The 24559-nt window shown below is 44.4% G+C and overlaps 1 protein-coding gene across 4 annotated transcripts; it reads right to left on the bottom strand.

Moving 5' to 3' along the window:
• Positions 1 to 1158: 1158 nt before the first annotated feature.
• On the bottom strand, positions 1159 to 24158 carry KLHL24 (kelch like family member 24). 4 transcript variants are annotated; one of them, XM_036388651.2, is made up of 8 exons: positions 24115 to 24158; positions 23912 to 24014; positions 16209 to 17197; positions 11104 to 11288; positions 10097 to 10215; positions 8840 to 9028; positions 8246 to 8434; positions 1159 to 7104 (listed from the first exon to the last, which is right to left on the bottom strand). In XM_036388651.2, the coding sequence occupies exons 3-8, from the start codon at positions 17126 to 17128 to the stop codon at positions 6904 to 6906; spliced, it is 1803 nt and encodes a 600-aa protein (XP_036244544.1). In that variant the 5' UTR covers positions 17129 to 17197; positions 23912 to 24014; positions 24115 to 24158; the 3' UTR covers positions 1159 to 6903. The 4 variants fall into 4 exon arrangements, with proteins under 4 accessions (XP_036244544.1, XP_036244543.1, XP_054371878.1 ...); XM_036388650.2 differs by lacking the exons at positions 23912 to 24014; positions 24115 to 24158 and adding exons at positions 20548 to 20642; positions 22789 to 22898; XM_054515903.1 differs by lacking the exons at positions 23912 to 24014; positions 24115 to 24158 and adding exons at positions 20548 to 20642; positions 22756 to 22773.
• Positions 24159 to 24559: the final 401 nt, after the last annotated feature.

Genomic DNA, 24559 nt, shown 5'->3' with positions numbered 1-24559 from the left:
TTGTGTTTGGTTCTGGCCAGGCTGCAATACCTCTGTGCGGTGCAGCTAATGCCATCCGTGCTATGGTCTGTGGCAGTCTCATGCTTCATGCAGTGAGTGAGCCCTGAACCAGCACAAATTAACATCCTGTTCACTCATGGATTGGCAAACTTATTTATGAGGCCACTGATTAGCAAGTCTATGCTGAATGTTCAAAGCTTAGCCGCTAAGGTCCTCTTTTCTTCTCCTTTCAGGATCACTACTCTCGTTTCTGACACTACTAGCCTTCCTTTCTGCCAAGCAACAGATGTGAAGTATGGCAGATCAATGGACACTGTTCTTAAACTCAAATTAGTATCCTGCTCACCAGGAATGACTGTAATGTAGTTCAATTTTATTTTCTTCCTTCTTTCTGCTTAATGGAAAGAGGAAGAAGCTGTTCTTAAGAATACTGCCACCAGTTGACTGCGTTTAAGACTTATAAGGCAGCTCTCAAAAATATTTCTGTTGCTTGGCAGTCTGCAGGGATTCACTTTCATTTTCTTTCCAATTCCAGTAAGCTGAGCTTCTGCAAGCACTGAACTTGACTGGAAGTTGCTTTTGGCAATGCAGCAAGAGCCAGCCTGTGGCTGTACCTGAGCCTGGCCTCACCAGAGCTGCAGCAGTCACTGCTGGCCTGCCACGTTTTCAGCTGGGCTCTACCAGGCCTTGCCCCTGCCCTGCCACGTGTGTGTGGCATCTTGAGACGGACAAGCCTCTGATTTTAGGAGAATAAACCTACAGGATTATTTCCAACCATATTTTGTTAGTGACCTTCCCAATGTTTTGTTACTTTTTCCCAGTTTCCTATGCTGGTTTTGCCTTCTGAGTCCATTCCCAATACCCAGGACTAACCAATATTTCACATCCCACCCCCTGCTTTTTACTTTTTCTAGTTTTCTTTCAAGTTTACTGTTTTGTGCAGCCTCCAGCTTGCCTTTATTCCCCTTGGTAGGACAGGAATATGAGCAGGGAAAACACCTAGACTGGGAGGCAGGAGAACAGATCAAAGGAGAGAGGCTGCACAAGGGGCAGAATCCAACAAGCTACATGGCCCAAAAAAAGCAGGAGGGAGTTCCCTCCTTGTACCACCGAGCCCCACCCTAGAACTTCTCATAAACTAAATAAACCACAGTGAACTATTCAAAAGGCAAATGTTTATTAGATACACTGAACTTTAAAAAACTTTCAAAGAATTATGCAAGAAGTCTATTTAAATATAACAGGTGTTACTGCAATTGTGCTACATTACAAAATCACTTTTCTACTGTCAGCACAATCTGAAGACCTTAATGTTATATGTGAGATCTGTTACATTGACTCTGGCACACAGTAAGTGGTCTGAGCTTTCCTGTTCAAATGTCATTTGTGCTGCACCAGGCTGTTCTTGAGGGCAAGATCAGCTCTCCGTGGAACTACAGCTTTTATGTTTCAGTAAATAAAGGAACTGGCAAGGAATAACAAGAACTGCTGTTTTCCTCAGCAAAAAAAAAGGAAAATGAAAATATGATTTCAGATGAAAATATCATATGAGTAACAGTTCAGGAGGTAAGCTCTCTTTCCACAGCCAAGTAGTTCCTATTAATCCAACCAAAGTGCTACAGGTGCACCACAAGGAGAATGACTCATAGGTCCAGCATTTACACAGATGAAATTTGTAACAGTACATTACATTCAAGTCTCTTGATTTGCTTATTGCCATGCTGCACCATATTATTGCTTCATATTTTGTATCTTGAACAAGAGGTTGATGACTTTGGAGAGTTCAGAAATATCACAGAGGCTACTGACTAATACAAGAAACTGCACATGTTAAGGACAGGAAGTCAAAGACTAAACTCAGTCCTTTGTCACTGAGGCGTTGCTGGAAACAAAAAGTAGAAAAAAACAAATACTGATTTCCCTAGATTAAATCTGCCATAGCACTGTAATAATGGAAGCATTCTAGGCATGTTCTAAACAAGAAGTTTAACTGTGCTAATTAATGAATGGCATGATTTATTTCTCCTAGGAGGACATTAACAGTCTGGACAGTAAGAGCAATCATAATAAAGGTAACAAACTGGGAGGAGTAATCCAAGCTCTTCTTCACAATAGATAGAAATACAGGTGAATTCAAGGCACAGGTATTTTCAAAAGTAACACACATTATTTTCTTTGGAGCTAGTCATACAAACTAAGCCCTAATTACACTATTAACAAGTTGTACATAGGGCCTTTATGTGCATCACTTGTAACAGCACTATCAGAGAATGATCACAAAATAATTCACATACAGATGTGCACACATAAACATACTAGCATTGACTGGATCTCTACAGTAGGAAAAAAAGGAATATTCCTGCAAAAAGCTTACAGTTCTTAGACAGTAATGTTTTCATGAACTTGTGTGTGACACAAAGGCAGTGAGCAGGGAACAGAGTCACAGCTGGCTTGGGCCTGGTGGGAGGCTGCTGGTTACACCATCGTGTTCCACTTTAATTAATGCCATCTGACATAATTCCATAGTGAGGAAACTTGTGTGCTAAACATATTTTACAAAACCCAAAGCACTGCTTGGCCCCCAACCAGATAGCAGGTTTCTGCTTAGAAATTTCATCTTACCCTCTAGGCTCCTTTTCTGAGTATATGGTGCTCAGATTTTCCTAACCAGGCAGAACAAATAATTTCATTTGTAATTTCTTGTGTACCTAAGACTACATTCAGATGAAAATAGTGTGCCTCACAATGATCGAGTCTTGTGAGATTCTTAATGCTCTTGAATTGGGTTTTGCCCTCTTCAGTGGTAAAAAAGAACCCCACAGCAACTTGCCTATTTGGGCAATTCAGAAAAATGAAGCCCTGGCTTTCCTGAGCATTGCCACTAGCACACCACTGGCATATCTGCATCTTTATTGCTCCAGCAGAGTTCAGTGAATTGACAAATATGAAACATTTTTACCACGTGAGTTTCAGCACCTGGAACTGCAAACCTAGGACACCCTGAACACCCTGGTTTCAGCAAGCCCAGCCAAACTGAGCCCCCAACCACACTGGGTCTCCTCCTGCCACCTCTGAGCCTGCTCCAATGCTTTTCTCCTGTCTCTGCCTTTCAGGGCTGGACTCAGCCGGGCTCTGCTGAGCAGCACCCGCTGTGCCTCGGGCAGGGGGAAACGTGGAGTCACAGGCAGTGAGTGCTGCTTGTTCTGTCCGTGCAGCAAGGCAAACACCAACAGGACAAACACAGTGTCTGCCTAAGAGAATGAGGGGAACTCTACTGTCTGAGGAGGAAACTGAACAGGCAGTAGTGTCCTTGCTCTCAAGCACAGGTGACCAAAGCGTCCTCTGAATCTCTGTCCAGGTGAGCATTTCCTCTTCATCATCAGCCTCTCTCAAAAGTTTGCCATGTTAACAATACTATTTAAAAAGTTTCAATAAATTATGATAAGGATCCATAGCAACATAATCTGCATGAACATCTCTGCTTTAACAGAGTACAAACAAAGCTACCTTTGATGAGAACTGCATTGGTGCCAGTCAAAAGAAAAAAATAACAGTACAGTCTGGACCCCTTGGTGCTGGAGGGGAAAGCACAGTGCCCAATCCCCCAGACACACAGTACAAAATGGAAGAGATTCCACAAATTGTGCCTACTGAACCACTCCCAAGGAAGGAGTCTACAGCTACAACTACAAGATGAGCAGGCAATGTCCTGTGGCTGATGGCTGTAAAAGGGGAATGCTTCAGCCACAAGCCAAGGGCTGCAGGCTGCACTGATCAGTAAGTGATTCAGAACTTTCCAGAAGCATCAACTGTCTTCAATTAACATCACACTGCTAGGCACAGAAGTGGACACCAAAACAGAAGAAAATATTTACTCATTTCTGTTTAGCAGAGTGAAGACAATTCTTAGAATTTATTTTTTAGGTGTGACTTGGAGATGTTTGAGCCCTCCTATGTATGGATGGACTGAAGTTACATCTTTGTGCAGGTGCTCTAGAGCTACAACCATTTATGATGGAAATAATTTGATTATAGTAGATGACATTAATGATTTTCTATCCTAGCTGAGACAAAGGAAAAAACTAAAACCAACTTGCTGCTCAAGCCCATAAACTGCAAGCATCTAGATATGCATAACAGTGAGAGGTTAAATCTTTGAATCCATCCATACCTAAGTGAAATGCACTGGAGAACAAGTGGCTCAGGAATGCAACTTCCAAATTAATGCATCCTTCTAGAAATATGGCACATTTTCATTAAATCAAGGTCAAATTGTTCTTTTCTATTATATCTAAAAATAACTGTTGTAAGAGAGAAGGCCATAAGTGCAAATTATTTACAGAGTAAACAAGCAAGAAGAAAAACTCACTGCCTGTTTTAAAGAAATCATTGCTTAAGTAACTGCCATGTAGCAGTGCTCCACACCTGTAACTGTTCAGCTTTGATACAGATTCTGAAGAACTGTAAGCAGAAGTTTTCTGCATCTACATTTCTGCATTTACTGGTTCATTAAACAGTCATTTTCAAAAACAGGTAACAGTAACAGTACATAAATTGGTAAGAAAAGACAACTAAACTATAAAATTAGTCTTAAAAACCTTGGAAAGCAGTATCTTGTTATTTACAGAGTAGTGCAGTATTATAAACACAGATTAAATGACACTGTTCTATACCTACAGAATAAGCACTGTTTAAAAACAGTATAGCATGACAAGTCTGAATACAAACAAGAGGAAATCAAAGGAAAGGAGGATATTTTTCAAATTGCATCTGCAATGAAGTGCTCCTATAGTCTTTGTCATTTTTATTTACAACAATGGCACAAGCTATATATGCTGTTAGTACATACAGTCAGTTACAGGGCAATTACCATTGCAATCAACAGACCCTTTTCACAGGTGCTGAAATTGCCATTTCAAAGTAAAACTTGGTGAGCAAAACAGATGAAACTTAGAAAAGGATTAATTTATCTGATTCATGTGTCTTACATTATATCAATGGATTTTTTTTTAGGGCAATGTGAATGCTCAGGGACTGACCTCCTGATTACATCACTAACATGCAATGATTTGTATTTTATCAGTATTCTTACCATATCAAAAGCAGTGTTTGGTATTCAGCCAGAAACTGAAATTCGTGTCCTTTCCTGAGGTTACAAGTTAACGCATCCCAAAGTGCAGCTCCCAGTGCTCTTTAAAACTCATGACCATGTTACTGAAAATGGTGACTCCCAGTTTGGCATAGCTTCACTGAGGGTCAGAATTTCCATCTCATGAAGAAATACTCTGGGAAAACAGATGAGGAAAGTCCAGTGGAACAAACAACGTTCCAGAGATGGTGCTTGTTTTCACCCTCCTGAGCAAGCACAGAGACCAGAACCCTGAGGCCAGGGCTGGCTCTGCAGGGGTTTTATGGGGTTTTTCTGCCCTGGCACTGACCAATTTCCTTACTGGCTGCTGTCCTCAGAATTCCTTTGAAAGGCAGTTCCTGAGGTTTTTGGTGATTTACAGGAAATTGGTACACAGACAATCCTATTCATTTTCCAACTCCCAAGTGCTATTTCAGTTTTTATGAACTTTGTGCCTCAACTGAACAACTGTGTACTGGAAATAAGGAATCCTAGTACAGAAATCTAGGGAGGACTTAAAAAAATACCTTTACTGAAAAAACCCCAACCCAGTAATGGTGCATCAAAATACAGGTGCTTCCTAGGCTTCAAAATTATCCAAAACACGTCATATGGCTACATGGACAGGTCCACAGATATTTTTCTGGTGAAAGGAGGAACCTTTCCAGAATTTCTTTATCTGTGGCCAAGCAGCTTATGCAGTAGTTTAACTGTGCTACAGTAAGTGATTGTCTGAAGAAAGGCCGAGAAATACTTGCTGGATACTCTGCCATCTCTGCAGATGAGACATCCAAAAGACCAATTTATAACCTGTAGGGCACAAACTCAAGTTCCCACCTCTATCATCAGCTAATTTATAACATGATTCAGAAAACTGTGAGAATGCAGAGTTCAACATCCCTTTATTTCCTAAATAGTTTCGGCATTGCAGTGAGCAAAGAGTGAACCCCGTAACTCTCAGCCTTCACCCATACTATTCAAAAAGGTAAAAACTGTGATTCAAACTTTCCCTCACAGGTGCATGCCTGAACCCACTGGTTTTCCATGTCACGTAGCCTTGTACTTCTCTGCTGGACATTTATGAGCACTATGAATAAGTTCCACAGGGTTAATGTACACAAGCATCACTGCAGTTGTGTTGTAGTGGCTCACCAAACAGCCAGTTTGTCCTTCAGAAGAAAGCATTTCTCAGAGATTCTCTTATTTGTCCAATGTAGCTTGTTTTGTTGGTGTTTTGGTTTTGCTTTGGCTTTTTGTGTTGTTTTTGTTTGTTTTTTTAATTTCAACCCATGCATGATCTGACAAAAAAAATCTAGCTGGTTTTAAGAATGATGCATATGAATTATAATTGAGCTTTTAAAATTGCAGATAATGATCCAGGATGACTCTTTGGGATTTGCTTGCCTATGCATTTTTTCCATTAGCAGAACTGGAAACACCTTGAAGATATTGCTTTTAAAGACATAGGCACAAATGCTGAAGGCACTTTCCCCAAAAGCTTTCCAGGTTTTAATTACTAATGACACATAGGGCAAACTTGCTGACCACTGTCCTGCTCTCATATCAGAGCCCACAGCAGATATAACTGAACTCTGGTTACTGGATAGGTTTGTAGACTTGTTTGGTAAGTTAAATTAACCCTTTTTCTAAAGGCACAGGATAGAATTTTCATATGACACTTAGGCAGGGAATTCCCACTTCAGGAATCTTTAAAAAGCCTGTCTCGCAGCAGACCACTGGATCCATTCTTCTTCTTTTTTTCAAGAAAAGAAAAGTTACAGTTTAAAGCCTTTTTCATTATATCTATGAATGGTCACACAGCCATGATACGATACTGGCCTGGGCATGGCTGCTACTCCTGTGATAATGCCCGTGGCAGGGTCATAACAAAGAATAGTGTCTGTGGCTTCACCATTTTCCCGTCTTCCACCAAGGATATAGATCTTTCCATTACACACAGACATGCCACAATTCTCCTGTTGCAAGAAAACACAAGGGAGCACATGGTTATTTAAAAAGCAAGACTTGATTTGTGTGTGTCTGCCCCTGTGCAGGAGGGCAGCACTGGGACTGCCTTCTGTAAACAGCCTGGCCTACAATGCTCCCTCCTGAAAGGGCCAGTGCAGAAAGCACAAATATGAGGGAAAGCAGCAGCACAAGACTGTTTCAGCTCCAAGCCTTTACTACATGGAGCTCAGACAAAAGGAACAGTAGAACACTGTACTTACCACTGAAAGATCTGAGATAGGGAAAGGAGGAGAGAACAAAGGTTTTCAGAAGAGGGACCACTGTGGGTACTATTAATGCAAAGAATGGGAAAAAGGAGAAGCGCCTTAGAGGAGCAACAGATAATGAAGAGGGATGTAAATGTGGAGAGGAAAAAAGGCATGACTAAAAAGAGTGCACAAGAAAAGACTGTGCTATGTCTTACTTGAAACAGAGATAGGATTTTATTTCTTCCTCAAAAGCAGGCATGGAAAAATACTCAGTTAAATAGAGAACACAGATTAAAACAGAGGAACAGAGGGAAGACTGGGGAAAAAAGAACAAATTTCTCTTAGGTAATACTATAGAATATGTGATTGGTGTTTTTAAAAGATGGGGAAATGTAACTGCTGCACACACCCTTCACTACTGAGCAGACTCGTTCAAATCCTGCTCCGTGTCCCACGTGTGGAAATGAGAGAGCTCTCACTGCTCAGGTCAGACACTTTCTGTGCTATATAGTGGGGCTTTTTCACACTGTAAAAACAGCCTTCAGTATCTCCTGTTACACTGAAAGGCTTTAATCAATTATAAGGAAATTACTCCCTCCTAAATGACAACACACAACAGAATGTAATGTCTATACAATGAAATCATCATCCACTCTACTGTTCTTCAAGAGTAGCAGCTCTCAAGCAAAGCCTGGACTGCCTAAGAGCCAGCTGAAAAGCTACTGGTTTAGAAACTTCCTCTTCTGTGATGTTTTGAGTTACACAGATGAAGAGGTAAAGCAAGAATGGAATCAGAGATGTGATTCTATTAGGGTTAAGCAAATGTATGCTTATTTAATGCCAAGATAACAATGTCAGAAAGCACCTTTCAGTTGTCTTTGTGTTTTTGATTGGTAATTACCTGTCTGCTGAATGTATTCTGTACATGCATCCAGTAGTCCTCAATGGGGTCATAGCAGTAAATGGCTTTGGTGAGCCCGCCAGCCACGTAGATCAGGTTGTTGAGGGACACGGCCGTGATACATCTCTTGGCAATGGGGATGGTGGCACGGAGCAACCAGGAATTGGTATCAGGATCATAAGACTGAACCTGGAAACAGGAACAGGCCTTTCAGACTGAGAGCCCAGCTGAAGGAACAGCCTGGCATGCCCACACAGGTCACACAAGGACAGACAAGGCAGCAGTGCCTCCCCAAACTCCATGTATCAATAATTTATACATACGAGCAATATTTGACATTGTTTTCCAAACACTCCCACTTAAGAATTCACAGAACTTGTGAAGCCAATGATATATGCACTGTATCTATGAGAAAGACCACAGTAACAGTGTATTGCTCAATTAACATTTTCTACTCTGTATTTTTTGTATTAGAATAACTCCACACTCCATCCAGCACAAAGCAGCTCAAGCAGATCTCCTGCAGGAGCTGGTTTCACACCAGCAATCCAGTTTGCTGTGGATAGAAGATGCAACCCAAGAGAGCCAACTGACCTTGTCAGAACAGGTGTTGTCATCAGGGCCACCCCCGATGACAAAGAGTTTGCCAACACAGCTGGTGACAGCTGGGGAGCTGACAGCCTCCTTCAGGGGAGCCACCTCAGTCCAGCGGTTGGAGAAGGAGTCGTAGCACTCCACACTGCTCAGGCGGTTCTGCCCATCGTATCCTCCCACCACGTACACCTGCACACAGGGTGACAACTGCCGTCATGTCGTGTTTGCAGCAGCTACTGCAGTTAAATATCACATTCAATTCATTTAAAGCTGATCTGTTGGGTTTGTCAAGGGACACATTCCTCACATTTTTTATTTATACACAGGAGGAGGAGAAGAATATGGTCTGAAAATAACAGGTAAAGACTCCCTGGAGAGTTCCATTCAGTCACATGTGGAATGACACTGCAAACACATGCCAAAGCACAGTATTATTAATACTGCAGTAGAAACTTCTTCTTTGAATAGCATTTGTTAGAAAAGGCATTCCTCTGTATTTCTCTTTTTTTAGATAACATTCAACAACAGCAGCAAATGCCCATCTGAGTTTACCTTTGCTTTTTTGGCATTTCGCTTTTTCCCTACTTGCTTACTGAAGTATTTCTTCCTCTCAGTTTGTAAGCTTTCTTGTCTCTTCTTTCATATTTAGGAAGCAGAGCTCCTCATTATTTGTGATTACCTTCTCCCCTCTGCTTGCTTAGCTGCACATTTCATCTCTAAGAAGACCAAGTGACACCACATGCACATCTTGTCTAACTTTCAGTAAGGGAGCCCCAACTAGTGGTTTTATGGTCAGGCATAGTTGCCTTCAAAATATAGCAAAACCTCCCATTTCCACTTGACATGTGTTTGCTTAATTTCAATAGAAAACATTACATAAAATTGCTGACATTCAGAGCACTATCAGTTTCTGCTAATAACGACAAACTGTTAAACAGCATTTTGAAGCACAGGCAAATCCAGATGCCCAGATGCTTCTTTGCTTCCCAAAAAATTGCTTCTTTGAAATAAGCCACTTCAATGATGAAAAAACAAAACCCCAAAAAATAAATGAGCAGTAAGATGATTTTCATGTCCATGGGTAGTGTCTGACTGATGAAAAGCCTAATTGTTTCAAGTATTTTACTTGAAAATATAAAAATATTTTTTAAATTATTAGATATGAAATACAAAGTAATACTTAAGTATTTTCTCCTCTGTTTCCTTATATAGAGCAAACATTCCCACAATAAAAAAATTAAGATATACTTCTCTTACTTTACCCAGAAGAACAGCCATTTTATGTCTCCATCTGCCTTTATTTAAGGAGGCAACTCTGATCCAAATGTTAAGCTGAGAGTTATAAATCCAGACATCCCGGCTATTGATTCTTCCACCTTTAAAATGAAACATTTGCCAATCTGAATAATTATTGAATGGATAATGCTAACTACTAACATGCCTCTCTAGAGTGGGCAGTGAAAACTTTATATCCCCCTTTGGGATGTAGTAACAATCTACCAGTATTTACACATTACACTGAGTAAGTAATTTGCAATGGATTTCAAAGATAAAATCACACAGTAAGTTGTTTTCCTCACACTTTCCTTTCCCATAACGCTGAGGTCACACCAGATTATTCCTTGAAGTTGGAATGCATTTAATGGCTTTTGCCCAAGCTCTTCAGATTTCCTGTAGCGATGAGACCTGGATGAGACCCCCAGAAATGCCCTGCCTGTGGCACATCCCTCCCACCCACTCCTCTGCTCTGTGAGCATCTCCCTGGCTTCTCATTTTGTTCCAATGACACCACACCTGAGGAGACCATTGCTTTGGTTAAACCAACACACACAGCCTGCTGGCTGAACCATCAGCTGCACCCTGGAATTTTCCCTTGCTAAAGGTCTGAATGTGCTGCTGGGAGAAGCCTGTTTGGGATTTTTTGTCTGTAGTTTTCCCAGCTGTTGCTGCACACAGGCTCCTGCTGTATTTCAAAGCCTTTAGCTGGTCTCTTTAAACACAATTGATGTCCTGGAATCAGCTGTAAAAAACTGCAGATTCATGCCAAACAAGAACTCCAGAAAACACTTTTGCTTACAGTAAGATTGTGCTGGGGCTGGTGTTCACAGCAGCAAGTGACTTTCAGCTGAGCTTCTGGAGGTTCACAGTACAAAGATCTGCCACACTACTTAAAAAGCAAACCAAAACAAACACACCCCACCAACAGGACACAAGGAAAACCAACCAAACAAATAAGAACTCTTGAATTGTTTAGGATTATTCACCTGAAACAAGAATATCATTCCGCAGAGCACACACGGCATACTCAGACTTGGTAAACTCTGGAAGTTTAGCCAGTGACTTCCACTCTCCTGTCACAGGATCATAGCACTCCGTGTATGGCAAATTAAACCCTCCAACTCGTTCACAGCCTCCAACAACAACTATCACCTCAGAAAAACCAGTTGATCTAAAAAAGTGAACACAGAAAATTAAGATGTAGGGGATATTTATTAGTACATGGAGGCCAAACAACATTGTCTTCAAAACTCGTTGAAAATCAGAAAAAATACAATTTAGCTTTAATTTTATAACAGTGAAAAAAGAAAATAGAAGAGAGTCATTTAGCAAACAGGTTTTCACTGTTTCCAGCTGTCTCATTACACAGTAGGTTACCACACTGACAGGAGTCCTGTGTAAGTGGTGGAGCTGCACTGCACAATGTTCTGTCTAAAAACCATGTCATTAAATAACATAGAAAGCTCTTACTATAATAATATTTTTCCTTTCACTGTACATGTAGATCAGAAACAGAGTTCAAGCCAGGCCAGAGACAACGAGATGAACAATCTATTCCACAATGAAATGAAATCAGTCTTCATTCCCCTTCCTGAGCTTTACAAAAGTAATAATACTTCACAGCACCTAAATTTCCAAGTGTTTAAAAGCAGAAGGAGTGTAGTCACTAAAATAGGGAAAACCAAAAAACCTTAGAGCCAATGCACAGTAAAACGGAAAACAGCAGTGACAGGAGGAAACATTAAGGAATACTGAAAGAAAAATTCAAACCTAAAACCAAAAACTACCATTCAGTGGGAATAAATCAGGCATTAGACAGATCGCAGTGTACCCATATAGACTGTTAAGTTCTATTCCACACACTGATTATTGTTCTACTAACCAGATGCTTCTGCACTATACATATTCTATATTCACAACAGCAACAACACTTATCTAACAAAACTTAATGCACATTTGAATGTAGAGAATCAACCAACGATGTTTAACGTGCAAATCAAACCGTGACCACCTTTATTCCCCCTCTCAGACTTTATGATTTCTTGTCAGCATTTGTCAAATTCCTTTCTTTCCAGAGCATTTCAAAATTAAAGCACTTTGCACTGACATAGTTATTTCAAGGACTGCTGTCAGTTAAGCAAAACTGAATGTAAGATTGATTTATTTTCTGATGAGCTTTTTTGTTGTGTTGTGCTTTGTACTGTGATCCCACTGTGAATAGGTATCTCATAGAGCAGACATTCATGCCATTGCAGTGTTCTCTCAAAAATAAAGAAAAGATTATGACTGGATTTGAAGGAAAAGTTACACGATCTGTCCCTCAAGTTCCTAACGTGAACTTATGCACATATTCACCTATAAATCCTGATGAGGCTTTCCCTGTGTTGAGACATCATGAATAAAACTCGTGAGCCCTTCTATTTCCTTGTCACCACACACCAAATTGAAATAGTTCACATATGTTTTTACCCAGAATACTGTAAACAGGCAAAGGCAATGCTAAATGCTAACATCCTACAGGATGAGAATAATGAGATGTGGCTGAGGAATGGCACTTACACACCTGAACTTGTCAGAAGAAACTCTTGTCAGCTGCTCAGCTTTGAAGTCACACTCCTTCCTGGTTTCTATGTATTTACAGTTTACTGGTTTTTGCTTTTTTGAGGAACAACTCTGAAAAGAATCTCTCAAAGGGTAAGAGAGGGGAACTTGCTGTGCCAACAAAGCATTACCCAGGAAACGAACTTCCATAAAAGCAAGACACTCGTCTCATAATTTACCCTAGAAGCAAGCCCAAAGACACCAGCTAATTGTGTGCAAAGAGGTTTGCCTGTGCATTACTTTCTAGATTAGAATTGAGGCCTCCACTCACTCATTGAAAGGATGACTGTGACAGATTATCAATCTTTGGTTTAAAACTAAATGAACCAAAAAGCTTTGCTCAGGGAGAGCTTTTTATGAAATGGAGCTTTTCAAGAAAATATTCATTTAGCAGAGTATTTCAAATCCAAAGAGAACAAAAAATTTTCCTAACACTTTAGTACCTATATGACCAGATTCTTTCTTCAGGTAAAAGAAATTTTCTCCATTGTATTTTCTTGAACGGGTCTTGCACTGTGAAGGTTTTATAGTTAGTTCCAAATTTTTGTTTTCAAATGACAGAGCGCACACCCACTTTTAAAAAAAGTAAAATGTGGTAGGAATACACAAAAAGAACATCCAGGCAAAGGCTAATTCCAGAAAAGAACTAAGGATATATTTAAATGAAGGTTAGAAAAAGCTGAGACCTCAACCAGTGGTACAGGAAGCCCTTCTTGCAGCCCTCAGACAAAAGAGTGTGAGCAAAGTACCACAGGGCTAAACCAGGCTGTAAAGATCCCAGGAGACATCATCCCACCAAGAACAGGTGCATTAAATAGAAGTGAAGGAGTGGAAGATAATTAACAGTGTCATACAATTCCATGCATAACCAAGAGCAGGCCTTCCAGGGGTCCTGAGCTCCACACCCACCTCTCTGAGGTAAAAACACCAACCAGCACAGCATGAGCTAGACAGAAGAACTTGTGGTAGCTCAAACAGATCACATTCAAAACCATGGTAATTTCAGAAAACAAATTACAGAAATTCAAACTACAGAAATTCTGGTAAATCACTACTTATTTCTTCCTCACTGTTAAATCAATTTTGGGAAGTAAATGAGGTAGCAGAGAAAATGCAAAGTGAAACAGAAACCCATCTCCAAGTGGGAAAAAAGAAGGGACTGCATTAAAGCTTTCCACAGGCAACCAAAAAGGACACATTAAAATGTACAAACATCCTCATTTCTGGTTAAAGAGCACACTCAGGTACAGGTACCAGGCAGCTTTGTTGAAAGTCTGAGGATAACTCAAAGCACACAGCAGTCTGGGGTATGAAGTGTGTCACTGCTCACTGCCTGCTCTCAGCTTGCAGATTTGGTGTGCAACACAACAGGAGGGACGGGCTCAGGGAGCAGGAGGGACAGCCTCAAGATGTCACTGTTGCAAGTCCATAACTGAAAGGCTGTCTCAGAAAGACCTGCATTTGCCAAGGATGCCTTAGTGGCAGACAACAGTTATGCCACACTTGAATCTTTTGTTTAACTCTTAAATTGCCAGGTAACTCTTCACTGACTTCAGAAAGAAAATAAAAACCAACTTGAATTGCAATGTAGTCTGTTCTTTGAAAAAACATGTAGAACACATTTCCTCCACGGGTGCATCCATATCCATACAAGTGATCACAATTTATATCCCAAAGTTTCACTAAAAGCACTGGTGTAGGAATTTTTTATCCTGTAGCCTGTGTCCTTTTAGAAACAGTTTATATAGAAAAGATACTGGAGGAAGGCAAGAAAAAAGGAAAAGAGCTCTCCATTGCTCTCCCCTCCCCAAAGCCCCCCAAAATGCCCAGAAAAGGCTGATGAAAACATGGGGGAAGGGGGACCTGGCAACTATTTCAAAATATGATCCCTTTTTGCTATAGGCAACGGAAACAAACAGACAACAGAAACAAATGACAAAGAACTATTCCATGAATGTAATATAGAAAAGGGGAAAAAATTCCTGCTGGGATACCAGCCAGTTTTTCTCTTTGTAAATTACTTCTCTTGTTCCTACCTACTCAAACTCCCACTGCAGCTTAAAAAACTCAGCAGTAAAACCAACAAACCCCCCCAGCTTCAGAAATCACCTGTATTAAGCAAGGTACTTCATCAGAGCCCCACTCTGGGTTATTCAGAATTTTAAGCACGTAAATCCCCCACACTGACAGAACTCCTGAATGTATTTGCCTTCCTCAGCCAACTGAGTAAGAAAAGCAGAACAAACACCCAACCAAACACTGCAGCTCGCAGCCCCCTCCAACTGCCTGAGTTCCCCAGGTCCTCCCCTCCAGCCCAGGAACAATCACTGCAGCAATTCCCAAACTGCCGTGATCCAAACGCTTGCTCTGACCTCCCATGGCAGTGCACAGCTGAGAAAGCCTGGGGGGAGCAGGGCTGCAGCGACTTTAGGATGAATTTCTTCTCTCATGGCAGGACTGAGGACTGGAAAGCCACTAATGGGGCAAACACTGCCAAGTGGCTTTTCTTCCCCTTAAGCAAGCCTTTAACACCTGCCAAAAAAATAAAGGTTCCCTGCAGAGTCACTGTAGAGCAACCACATATGAGTAAACAAAGAGGAGTAACTCCTAATACAATCTGTCTAGACCATCATTGCATCACCTTAATGTAACATACAGTTTTATAAAAAACTGCTCAAATCAGCTGGACTTAACCATGAACTATCATCTCTACTATCGTTGACATGAGGCAGGGAAAATATTTTTCAGGAAAAAAAAAAGATCATAATAACCATTGCTCATAAATGCCACTAATGGATTCTTCCTCATTTCTTCTTGCAACCTCAGTCACCTATTTGTGTAACACATTATTAAGCAGCAGCAATTGTGAATTATTAAAATGTCACCGAATGAGCACAAAATACTTCAGGAACTGTTTCATGATTCTTTAAAAATACAATATTTGGTTTATTTACAGTTAACAACCTGTTGTTCTGCTGTCTATTACAAATACATGTGCTACTCCATCTGTAAAATATTTGTGATGTAGCAAGGAAATGCTCTGAAAACATAATACCCCATGCACATCCTTTGTGGTGTACTGTACGTTTACATGACTTTGTTACAAAAAGAAAGCTGGGGAAATGGAGTGGTTTTCCTGCCACAGCACAGTAAGCTCTCTTCAAGACACTGCTACTGTATGAAGAAACTGAAGATCTCCCCTAGCAAACGTTAACCTTAAGAAAGTATTTCACTTGCAAGGTAATATAACTTCACTTACCTTTTTTTCAGAGCAATAAAGTGCTCTGTGTAAAAAGCCCCATTTATGCACATTCTCAGACATGTGAGCTTCATGCATGTGGGGAAGTACAAAAGTGTGACTGCAGCAGCTCCAGAGTTTAGCAAAGTAAAATAATCTGCAAGAGGCTTTTCTCCAGGCATGCATATATCAAACATCAGTACATCAAATTATATCCTTCTGCAGAAAAAAGGGTTACAAGACTTTTCTTACCTGCGTGGCCTAGTTCTGGGAGACATCATCTCGTTTCCAAGGATGTGGTATCGCCTGGCTTCGTGCAGCAGCTGATAGCACTCTGGGGAATTCTGAATCAGCTGGTCCACTTCCACAGTCTGAACAAAGTAGTTGGGGTGCAGGAGCGGGAGCCTGACGTGCGTCAGGAGCTCGTGGAGCACGGGCCGGCGCAGCTCGACGGCGCGGTACACCCAGCGCATGACGGCCTCGAACACCAGCTCCTCCTTGCTGATCACCAGCTCGTCGCTGCAGATGTAATCTATCAGCTCGTCCTTGCCCAGCTCCAGGAACTCTTCGTGCTGGGACACGTCCTCGAAGGTCTGCAGCGCGAAGTTCCTGCACTTGGTGAAGAGCGTCTTGAGCGAGTGCGTGTCGGCGAAGCGCTGGATGCCCAGGCAATTGCAGGGGTCCAGCTGCTCCTCCAGGAACTTGGCGCAGGCGTCGCGCAGGACGCTGATCTGGAACAGGCTCGACGTTTCGAACAGGTACTGCACGTTCTCCGTGGTGATTTTCACCTTGCCCGTGTACACGTACTGCAAAAAGCAATCCATGGCTTCGGCAAAGATGCCGTTGATCTCCACCAGCATCTCCCTGCTCTCCCTGTGGTCGTTGCAGAACATGGCTCTGAAGTAGCTGCTGCAGGCCGAGAGGACGGCGCGGTGGCACGGGAACTCCCGGCCCTCCACGCAGATGATGACGTCCGTGAACAGCCGGCTGTCTCGGAATTCATTGAAGATCTGGAGAATGCTTTCTGCGTGGGATGATCCCGAGGAGAAGTCGAAAAACTCAGGGCCTGACAACGACTTTGGGTCCATTTCAAAGACTTTCCGCTTGGTTGCAGGGGAATCTCGTATCCCGCTCTCCTCTCTATTCAGTCTGCGTCCCAATATTAGTACCATTGTTACATCAGTTGGCTATAGAGTCATTGAGAAAAACTTGCAGAGGGTTCTCCTTCTCAGTGCAACGGTCTGAAAAATTAAAACACCTCAGTGTTCAGTCTGACACACTCTTAGCTGCATCACAGGAATTAAACAAGATACTTGTTTGCTCACTCTAAGAATGGGTGACCTTTCTTGGAGGTGGCACAGGGCAAATTAGTGCGCACCTTGCCCAGGGCAGTGCAGCACTGCCAAGTGTTAAATGCCAAATATACCCAGAAAACAGCTGTCTGGGACAGTCTGGGCAATTTCTGAATGTCCCAGAATGGCTGGCACTGCATTACTGTGCAAGATAAAAAATCTCAAGATCTCAGCTCCAGCAGATCACCTGGCCAACAGAAGACAAAAATGTCCTGAATAATGATCAAGAGCTTCAACTTTTCCCTTTCTTCAGTGTGATCCTCACTTCAGCTGGAGCCTCCAAAGTACTAATATAACAGCACTAGTCAAAAAGGGGGTAGGGGGGAAGACTGAAATTTTAAAAGCAAAAATTTAATTGAGTAACCACTCATTTTCATTATAAAGTCTATCATAATGAAGTCTTGTAACACTAGAGTTAAATAACAATCTCTGATCTCAACAAGTTACCTCGACCATAAGTTTTTATCTGTTCATTCCTAACATCTAAAAATGAGTTCACTGATAATCTATGACTTGATTAAAAATTAATGTAAACTGCTAGCACACAAAACAGAATGAATGATGAACTACATTTTTTGTGCAAAATTACTGGAAACATCAACAAAGGGCAGCTTGCTGAGTACAGCAAATTTTCTGTTTCCAAAGCACTATTGGCAACGAATTATTAGCAGAAGTTTTTCCTTGAACACCTTCCAGTTTCAAGTACAAGTGCAAAGGTTCCTCCCAGCATGCAAACACACACTCACATTATCAGAGCACTGAAGTTGCAAAAATCAAATACTCAAACATTAGCATGTGCCAATATTAAAGTGTGTAGGTGAAGAAAATGCAGCTGACTTTGCAAATAATGCATGTAAGAGTAAGTGAGAGCAATCAATCTACCACAACAGGGCTTTTTGCCTCTCCTGACCTTAAAAATGACCTGGATGAATGTACACCAAGACACACTGAGGTAGCAAAAGGCTGGCAAAGCACCCTCTTGGGCCTGGCATTGGCACAATTCCAAATGCTTGTAATATTTATTCGTATGTCCACAAGGCCACAAACTGAATTATTTTTAAGTTTCTGGAAATTATTTTCATGCCTCCCAAGATTTTATTCAGTTTCCCTGAATCCAGAGTCAGGAAACACCAACTCCTCACGGCAACTTCATTTCCTGAGGAGCTCCCATCCTCAGAGCTGCAATTACCCAGTCCCAGACTGGCCACGTCACCACTTAATATAGAACACAATGAACGTGCTTTTTTTAAACAGCCTTTTTACACAGCACCTTTAAAAGGCACCATCTGAACAAACAGCGAGGAAAGAATGCAGGCTGTCCCTTCGCTCATTGAGAAAAGAGGTTCTAAAACTATCCCTTTCCCAATAAAATTTATTACACAAATTTACAAGGTAGATTCTTGGTCTGGGGCTCATTTACCCTACAAAATATTTAGTTTTAATTTGACTTAAAATAGGACCAGTTGTCACACTGATGCCTGAAAAACGCTGTTGCAATGAGCCTATCTAATAACTGATTGCTTCAGAGAGACTAACGAGGCACAAATGGACAATCTGATCTGTAGCTGACATTCTATCCCACGTATTGCACAACCACTTCACCCTGGAATGACACTGCCCCGATACAAAACAACACCAACAACCACCCCCAGCACCTCAGCAGCTCTGCTGCCAAAATCCTACCCCTGAACTTCAACTGCAACTAACCAGGTACTACTCGCATGAGGAAGTGGGCAGAAACAAAGCAGCAAAGGGAAATGTAACAATGCAAATATAAATATAAACACAAAAGGCTCAATTCCAGCATCACAGATTTAAATCAGATGAATTTCACAAAAGCTAATGAACCTTCTCCAAAGACAGCCTGAAATGAAAAGCAAGACCCTGATGTTGCATGAGAGGGCAAAACACAGCAACTAAGTAAAAATTCTTCAAGATTATATCTTTCTCATTAAGTGAGAAGACAGCACTGTATTATGCAATCATTAATAACCAGAAACAAGGGCTCTGGGCTACAGCTGCTCACTGAAGGAAGCAATGTCTTCTTTATGCTTGGAACATCACAAAATTAGTGGTCAGCAAACGATTTTTATTTTTAATGTCCTCATGGTTTAATGAAATGGGAGAATGAAAAAAAAATCCAGAGCAAAAACTACTCAAGAGGATAAAGATTTTAAAATCACAAATAAGATACTAAAAAGGAGAAAGAACTCCAGTGCAGAACATACTGTTTTTAAATGTACTTTCCTTCAATTTCTGTGCAGTTAATTACTTCTGCAGGTTCGCTTCAGCAAAACAATTTCACAAGCCTATCAGTAACAGTGTCACATGTTCAGCTCTATCACATTTACGTGTTGCCTTCCTGCAAATCTTGCTCTAGCAGTTTTGAAATGTCACCTTCCAGCTGCCAAAGTGGGAAAGGCAGAGGGGAACCTGTGCCTGAGGCTGAGCTGGATATCGTGCAAAGGGGGGAAAAACAGCGGGACAGACCTGTCTGCACCCTTCCTGGATGCAGAGGTACTTATATGCCTTACCTGCCTACAGACCCCGCACTGTAAAACACCAGTCATTGAGAGAATTTAACACTCAGATCTCTTCAGTAAGTTTAAACAAAGCAAAAGAAAAATACAGGCTTTTTTCCCCAAAGACAAGTCCTGGGAATTGTTTGATCAAAGATAAAAAAATAATACAAGACCCACTGGATTGCTTGTCTGAGCAAGGGTCAACAAGGATCTTAAGCATTCAGTCTAGTTTGAAAAACTAGAAAAGAAAAACAAATGACACGTATAATCAATAGGTTTTACAAACTATTTCCAAACACAGGCATGGCTCTGACATGGATGTTACCTCACACACACGTATTTCTGAGCTAAGCTGGGTTCACCACGAGTTCAGGTTCCTGTATTTCCTTCACCTACACCATCTGTAAGCTTGTGTACACAAGCTGCTCCTCAGAAATACCCTACAGGCCCAATTCACAGGCTGCCAGAAAAAGTCTGTACATTCACCCTGACACCTTCTATCAGTAAATCCCCATACATAAAATATCATGTTGCACTGAACTCCTCCTTCCCCTCCTGCAGCCCCCGGTGTGCCTTTCCCCTCTCCCTTCACCCACAGCAGTGCCAGCAGCCGGGTTCCTGTGTGTCCCTGAGCTCCGGGCCAGGCCCTCCAGCGACACCTTGTCCCCAGGTGTGCCCGAGCCCCAGAACCCGCCCTCGGGGTGTGCTTCCGAGTACCTGAGGCTGTGCTGGGCTCCTGCAGCTGCCAGGGAGGCGATGTCCAGCCCGAGCCCGCCGCTGCCAGCACCTGGCGAGGCCGGAGCGCTGACCGCCTGTGAGGGGAGAAAAGGAGGCGCTGGAAGGGCCGGGAGGGCCGAGCCGGCAGCACCGACGGTCCCGGGTGCTGTCACCGTGAGCAGAGCACCCCCCCCCAGAACCGAAACCCAGCAGGGGAACGGTGTTTTCGTGCCAGGCCTGGGAACTGCAGCTCAGGTTGGTTTTGTGATGGGAGATAAGGCGGTGGTGACGCCTCAGGCGCGCGGTTACCGAGAGAAAAAGAACAACTCCCGAGAGACCGGGAGAACGAACCCCGAGAGGCCGGGGGGAACAGAACCCCGAGAGGCCGGGGGGAACAGAACCCCGAGAGGCCGGGGGGAACAGAACCCGAGGGGCAGGAGGGAACAGACCCCGAGGGGCAGGAGGAACAGACCCCCAGAGGCAGGGGGGAACAGAACCCCGAGAGGCCGGGGGGAACAGAACCCCGAGAGGCCGGGGGGAACAGACCCCGAGGGGCAGGAGGGAACAGACCCCGAGGGGCAGGGCAGGGGGGAACAAACCCGCAGAGGGAACAAATCCTCCCGCAGCACCGGGCGGAACGGCCGCACGTGCTCTTCTTGTTTGGAAAGGAAGAGGGCGTGGGGAAAAAGAGCGTAACCTTTCCCTCTGACAAAAAAAAACAAACGCAACATTTCGCCTTCCTTCATCTTTCTTTGTGGTACGAAAGAGACCAAAAATGTTGTTGGTTTTAAAGAATTTTTTAAAATAAAAATTCTTGTTTTACAAGGGATACTGAGGATTGGAATGTCCAAGATGAAGTCTTTAAGAATACTGATTAACTATTAAACAAGAATGGACTGTGATCGAACTGATTGACATGATAAGAGCTCAACTGCAGAAGTTTTTTTATTTCTATTCTATCTTGATTTCTAAAAAAGAAAGAATGTCAAAATTCAATAGTAATCCAAGCTAGTGACACACACACAAAAAAGCCTTAAGTGGCCTCAAGTCACCCAGCAAAAAACAGGAACTGATTTGGACATGAGAGTCACGATTATTAAGTAAAACAAACAAAAAACAAGCATTGAAAAGTGACACCTTGAAACTGCAGAACCCTTTATGTACCGTTTGGTAAACGAAAAGGTCCTTCAGAGGGGAAAAAAACCAACTTAAATGGGGAAAGAAGTACGGAAAAAGCACACTGCGTAGTATTATTTATGTTTGGGGAAGAAACTGAAAAAGTCCCAATCCTTCCCCTTTGGCTTCGCTGTCGTTCTTGCACGTGATTCAGATTTCGCTAAACCAAACCCGACCCTGAGCCCCGGCCACAGTGTTCCCAGGGCTCCGGGGTTCAGCCAGATGCCAGCACATCCAACACGGGGCAGCGCTCGCCGGGCTGGAGCACGGCCCGAGCGACCGGCAGCGCGGCGGAGAAAGCTGCAGAACGGACCCGCCCGCGCCCAGCCCCGGCAGGGCCGGGCAGGGAGCCCGCGGGAGCCGCTGCCGCAGGGAACAGCGCAGCACCGAAACCGAGCCCAGGCCGGGGAAGCGCGGCCGGAGGCGGCGGCACAAAATGGCTCCTCCCGGCCCGCCCTCCAGCTCACCTTCACCCCGGGCCCCGCCGCGGCCCCCCCGCGCCCCGGCCAATCCGCACCCGCGGCCCCGCCCCCGCCCGCCCGCGCGGCCAATCCGCGCCCGCGGGGGGCTCGGGGGGCTCGCGCTGACCCGCGGGACTGAGCGGCCGCGGGGGCTCCGCGCGCCCCCCGCCCGCTCTGCCCGCCGGGCCGGGAGCGCAGCGCCCGCCGGCACCGCCGGGGGATCAACAATAACAACAGTAACAACAACAAGAATAACAACAACAACAACAACAATAACAACAGCAACAGCAGCACCGCACACCGCAGGGCACGCACCGCGCGGGCCCCGGGGCTCCGCCGCTGCCCACAGCCCTACCCCAGCGTGGCACCGCCGCTGCGCGCTGCCAGCAGAGCCCCGGCCGCGCTGTCTCCTCCGCGGCGACTAACGGTGCCGGCCTACCCCGCACCTCGGCTGTCCCGCGCCCCGGCTGTCCCGCAGTGCCTCCGCGCCTTCCCGGGGGTTGCCGGCCCGCCGTGGGGCACCGCACCCTCGCCCTCCCAGCCGGAGCGCGCCTCGCCGCCCCGCACTCACAGCCGGGAGCGCGCCCCGCCGCCCCGCACTCACAGCCGGGAGCGCGCCCTGCCGCGCTGCGCCCCGCGGGAGCCGCCGGGGCCGGGTTGGGGTCGGTCGGGCCGGGCGGTGGGCGCGGAGCAGAGCGGTGCGATCCGGAGCGGTGCGGCGCGCTCGGGCCTCTCCGCCGCCGGTCGCGCTGCCAGCGCCGCTCAAAACAAAGGGGCTGGCGGGGCATGTGACCTCCGAGCCACCGCACATGATGTCACCGCTCCGCGCGGCCCTGGGAGCTGTAGTTCTGCCGCCCCGCCCGGACTCGGCCCCGCTGCCGGCCGGCCGTCAGCGCCCCGGGAGGAGCCGGGACAAACGGCGGGCACGGGAGAGCGATGGATGGCAGCAGCCATGGGCGGCAGCAGCCGCCGTCGCTGCGAGCTCTTGCCATCGCCATCCCTTTGCGGGGCAGGGGGAACACCCCACGTAGCCCACAAATACACCGACCCACCCCACCCCGTGAGCAGGCAAAAGCTTCAGGTGCACCGAAGCAGGCGCTTGCATCGGGAGGGCACCTTCCAGCGGGACAGTCCCTTATGCCGGCTCTGGGGAGCCCTACCGAAGCTCTCCAGCAAGAGCCGGCTCCAAAACTGAAAACAGCACCCTGTCTTGGGGTGGGTGTTCAGCCTACATGATCAAAACAAAAATCATTACATGAATAAAATTAACCAAGATAGAATCTTTGTCTACCTGAGCTACAGCTCCGCCCAATTAATTCAGAATTTCCAGTTCTTCTTCAGCAGTAACACAAAACAGAGTGTTCCTGTCCCTGCTGACCACAGAAAGCCAAGGTCATCTTTAAGCTGGGACATTAAAAGGGAGCTCTGCTGTCACAGCTGGGGGTCCCAGTGGTGGCAGCCAGTCAACTGCAAATATAAAAGCAGGACCCTGGTGTCATCGCCCTGCAATTTCATGAGCAGGTCTGAGCCTGTCCTGGAGCCCAAATTCACTTCATATCCGAAGTATTTGGACACTGGCCCATGCTCCAACACAGGCTGATGGAACATGCCTGGGAGTATGGAAATTTATTTTTGTTCTGCCCTTTAGCATAAGCAAACTTGCGAGCCCATAATGCAGAGCAGCGAGGCGAGGGCAGGGACGTGCATGCTTAAATTAAGATCATTACCTGCTACTAAACGAGGCCTTATGCAACGCCGTGGAGCTGATGTGGGCAGGTAACTGGCTGTGCTCTCCTTCCTAGAAGGATGACCTCCCCCTCTGGCCCCTTACTGCCAAGGGAAAGGAATAAATACAAGTTATTCTATTAGCTCCCCCCTACTTTGCTCTCCTAAAGGTTGGATATCAGTCCCAGGCATTACATTTCTTTACCTTTTGGTGAACCTCCCCAGCGTTCTGAGCCCAGGATGTTCCCAGGAAGCGCACCCAGCCGTGTGCTCCTGGCAGTGGCTGACTGTGCTCTGCCACTGAAACCTGAAGAGGAGCAGAGTGTGCTCAGGACTCCAGGGCTGACCCCCCCCCGGAGCAAACCAGGCTCAGATTTTCATAGGCTAAACAAGCTCCGATTTCTCTTGGAGTGAGGTAAATTGCACTTTTGCAAAACAGTTAGAATTATTAATTAAAATTTAAAAGGCTGAGTTCTGAAAATAGACTGAAAATGTCAATTGATTTTGGTATGTAAATTCTTTTCACATAGATCTTAAACAATTGAAACCTTCAACTATTTTCCTGCAGAGCTAAAACTCAGAACTGCTTGACTTCATTAGAAGCGAGAGCCTTCAGTCCGTTTCTCATCCTCTGCCTGGAAAAGCAAGAA

The sequence above is a fragment of the Molothrus ater genome, chromosome 10 (genome assembly GCF_012460135.2).
Source record: "Molothrus ater isolate BHLD 08-10-18 breed brown headed cowbird chromosome 10, BPBGC_Mater_1.1, whole genome shotgun sequence".
NCBI lineage: Eukaryota > Metazoa > Chordata > Aves > Passeriformes > Icteridae > Molothrus > Molothrus ater.
The sequence above is the reverse complement of the archived record's forward strand: the minus strand, read 5'-3'. Positions and strand labels throughout refer to the sequence as shown.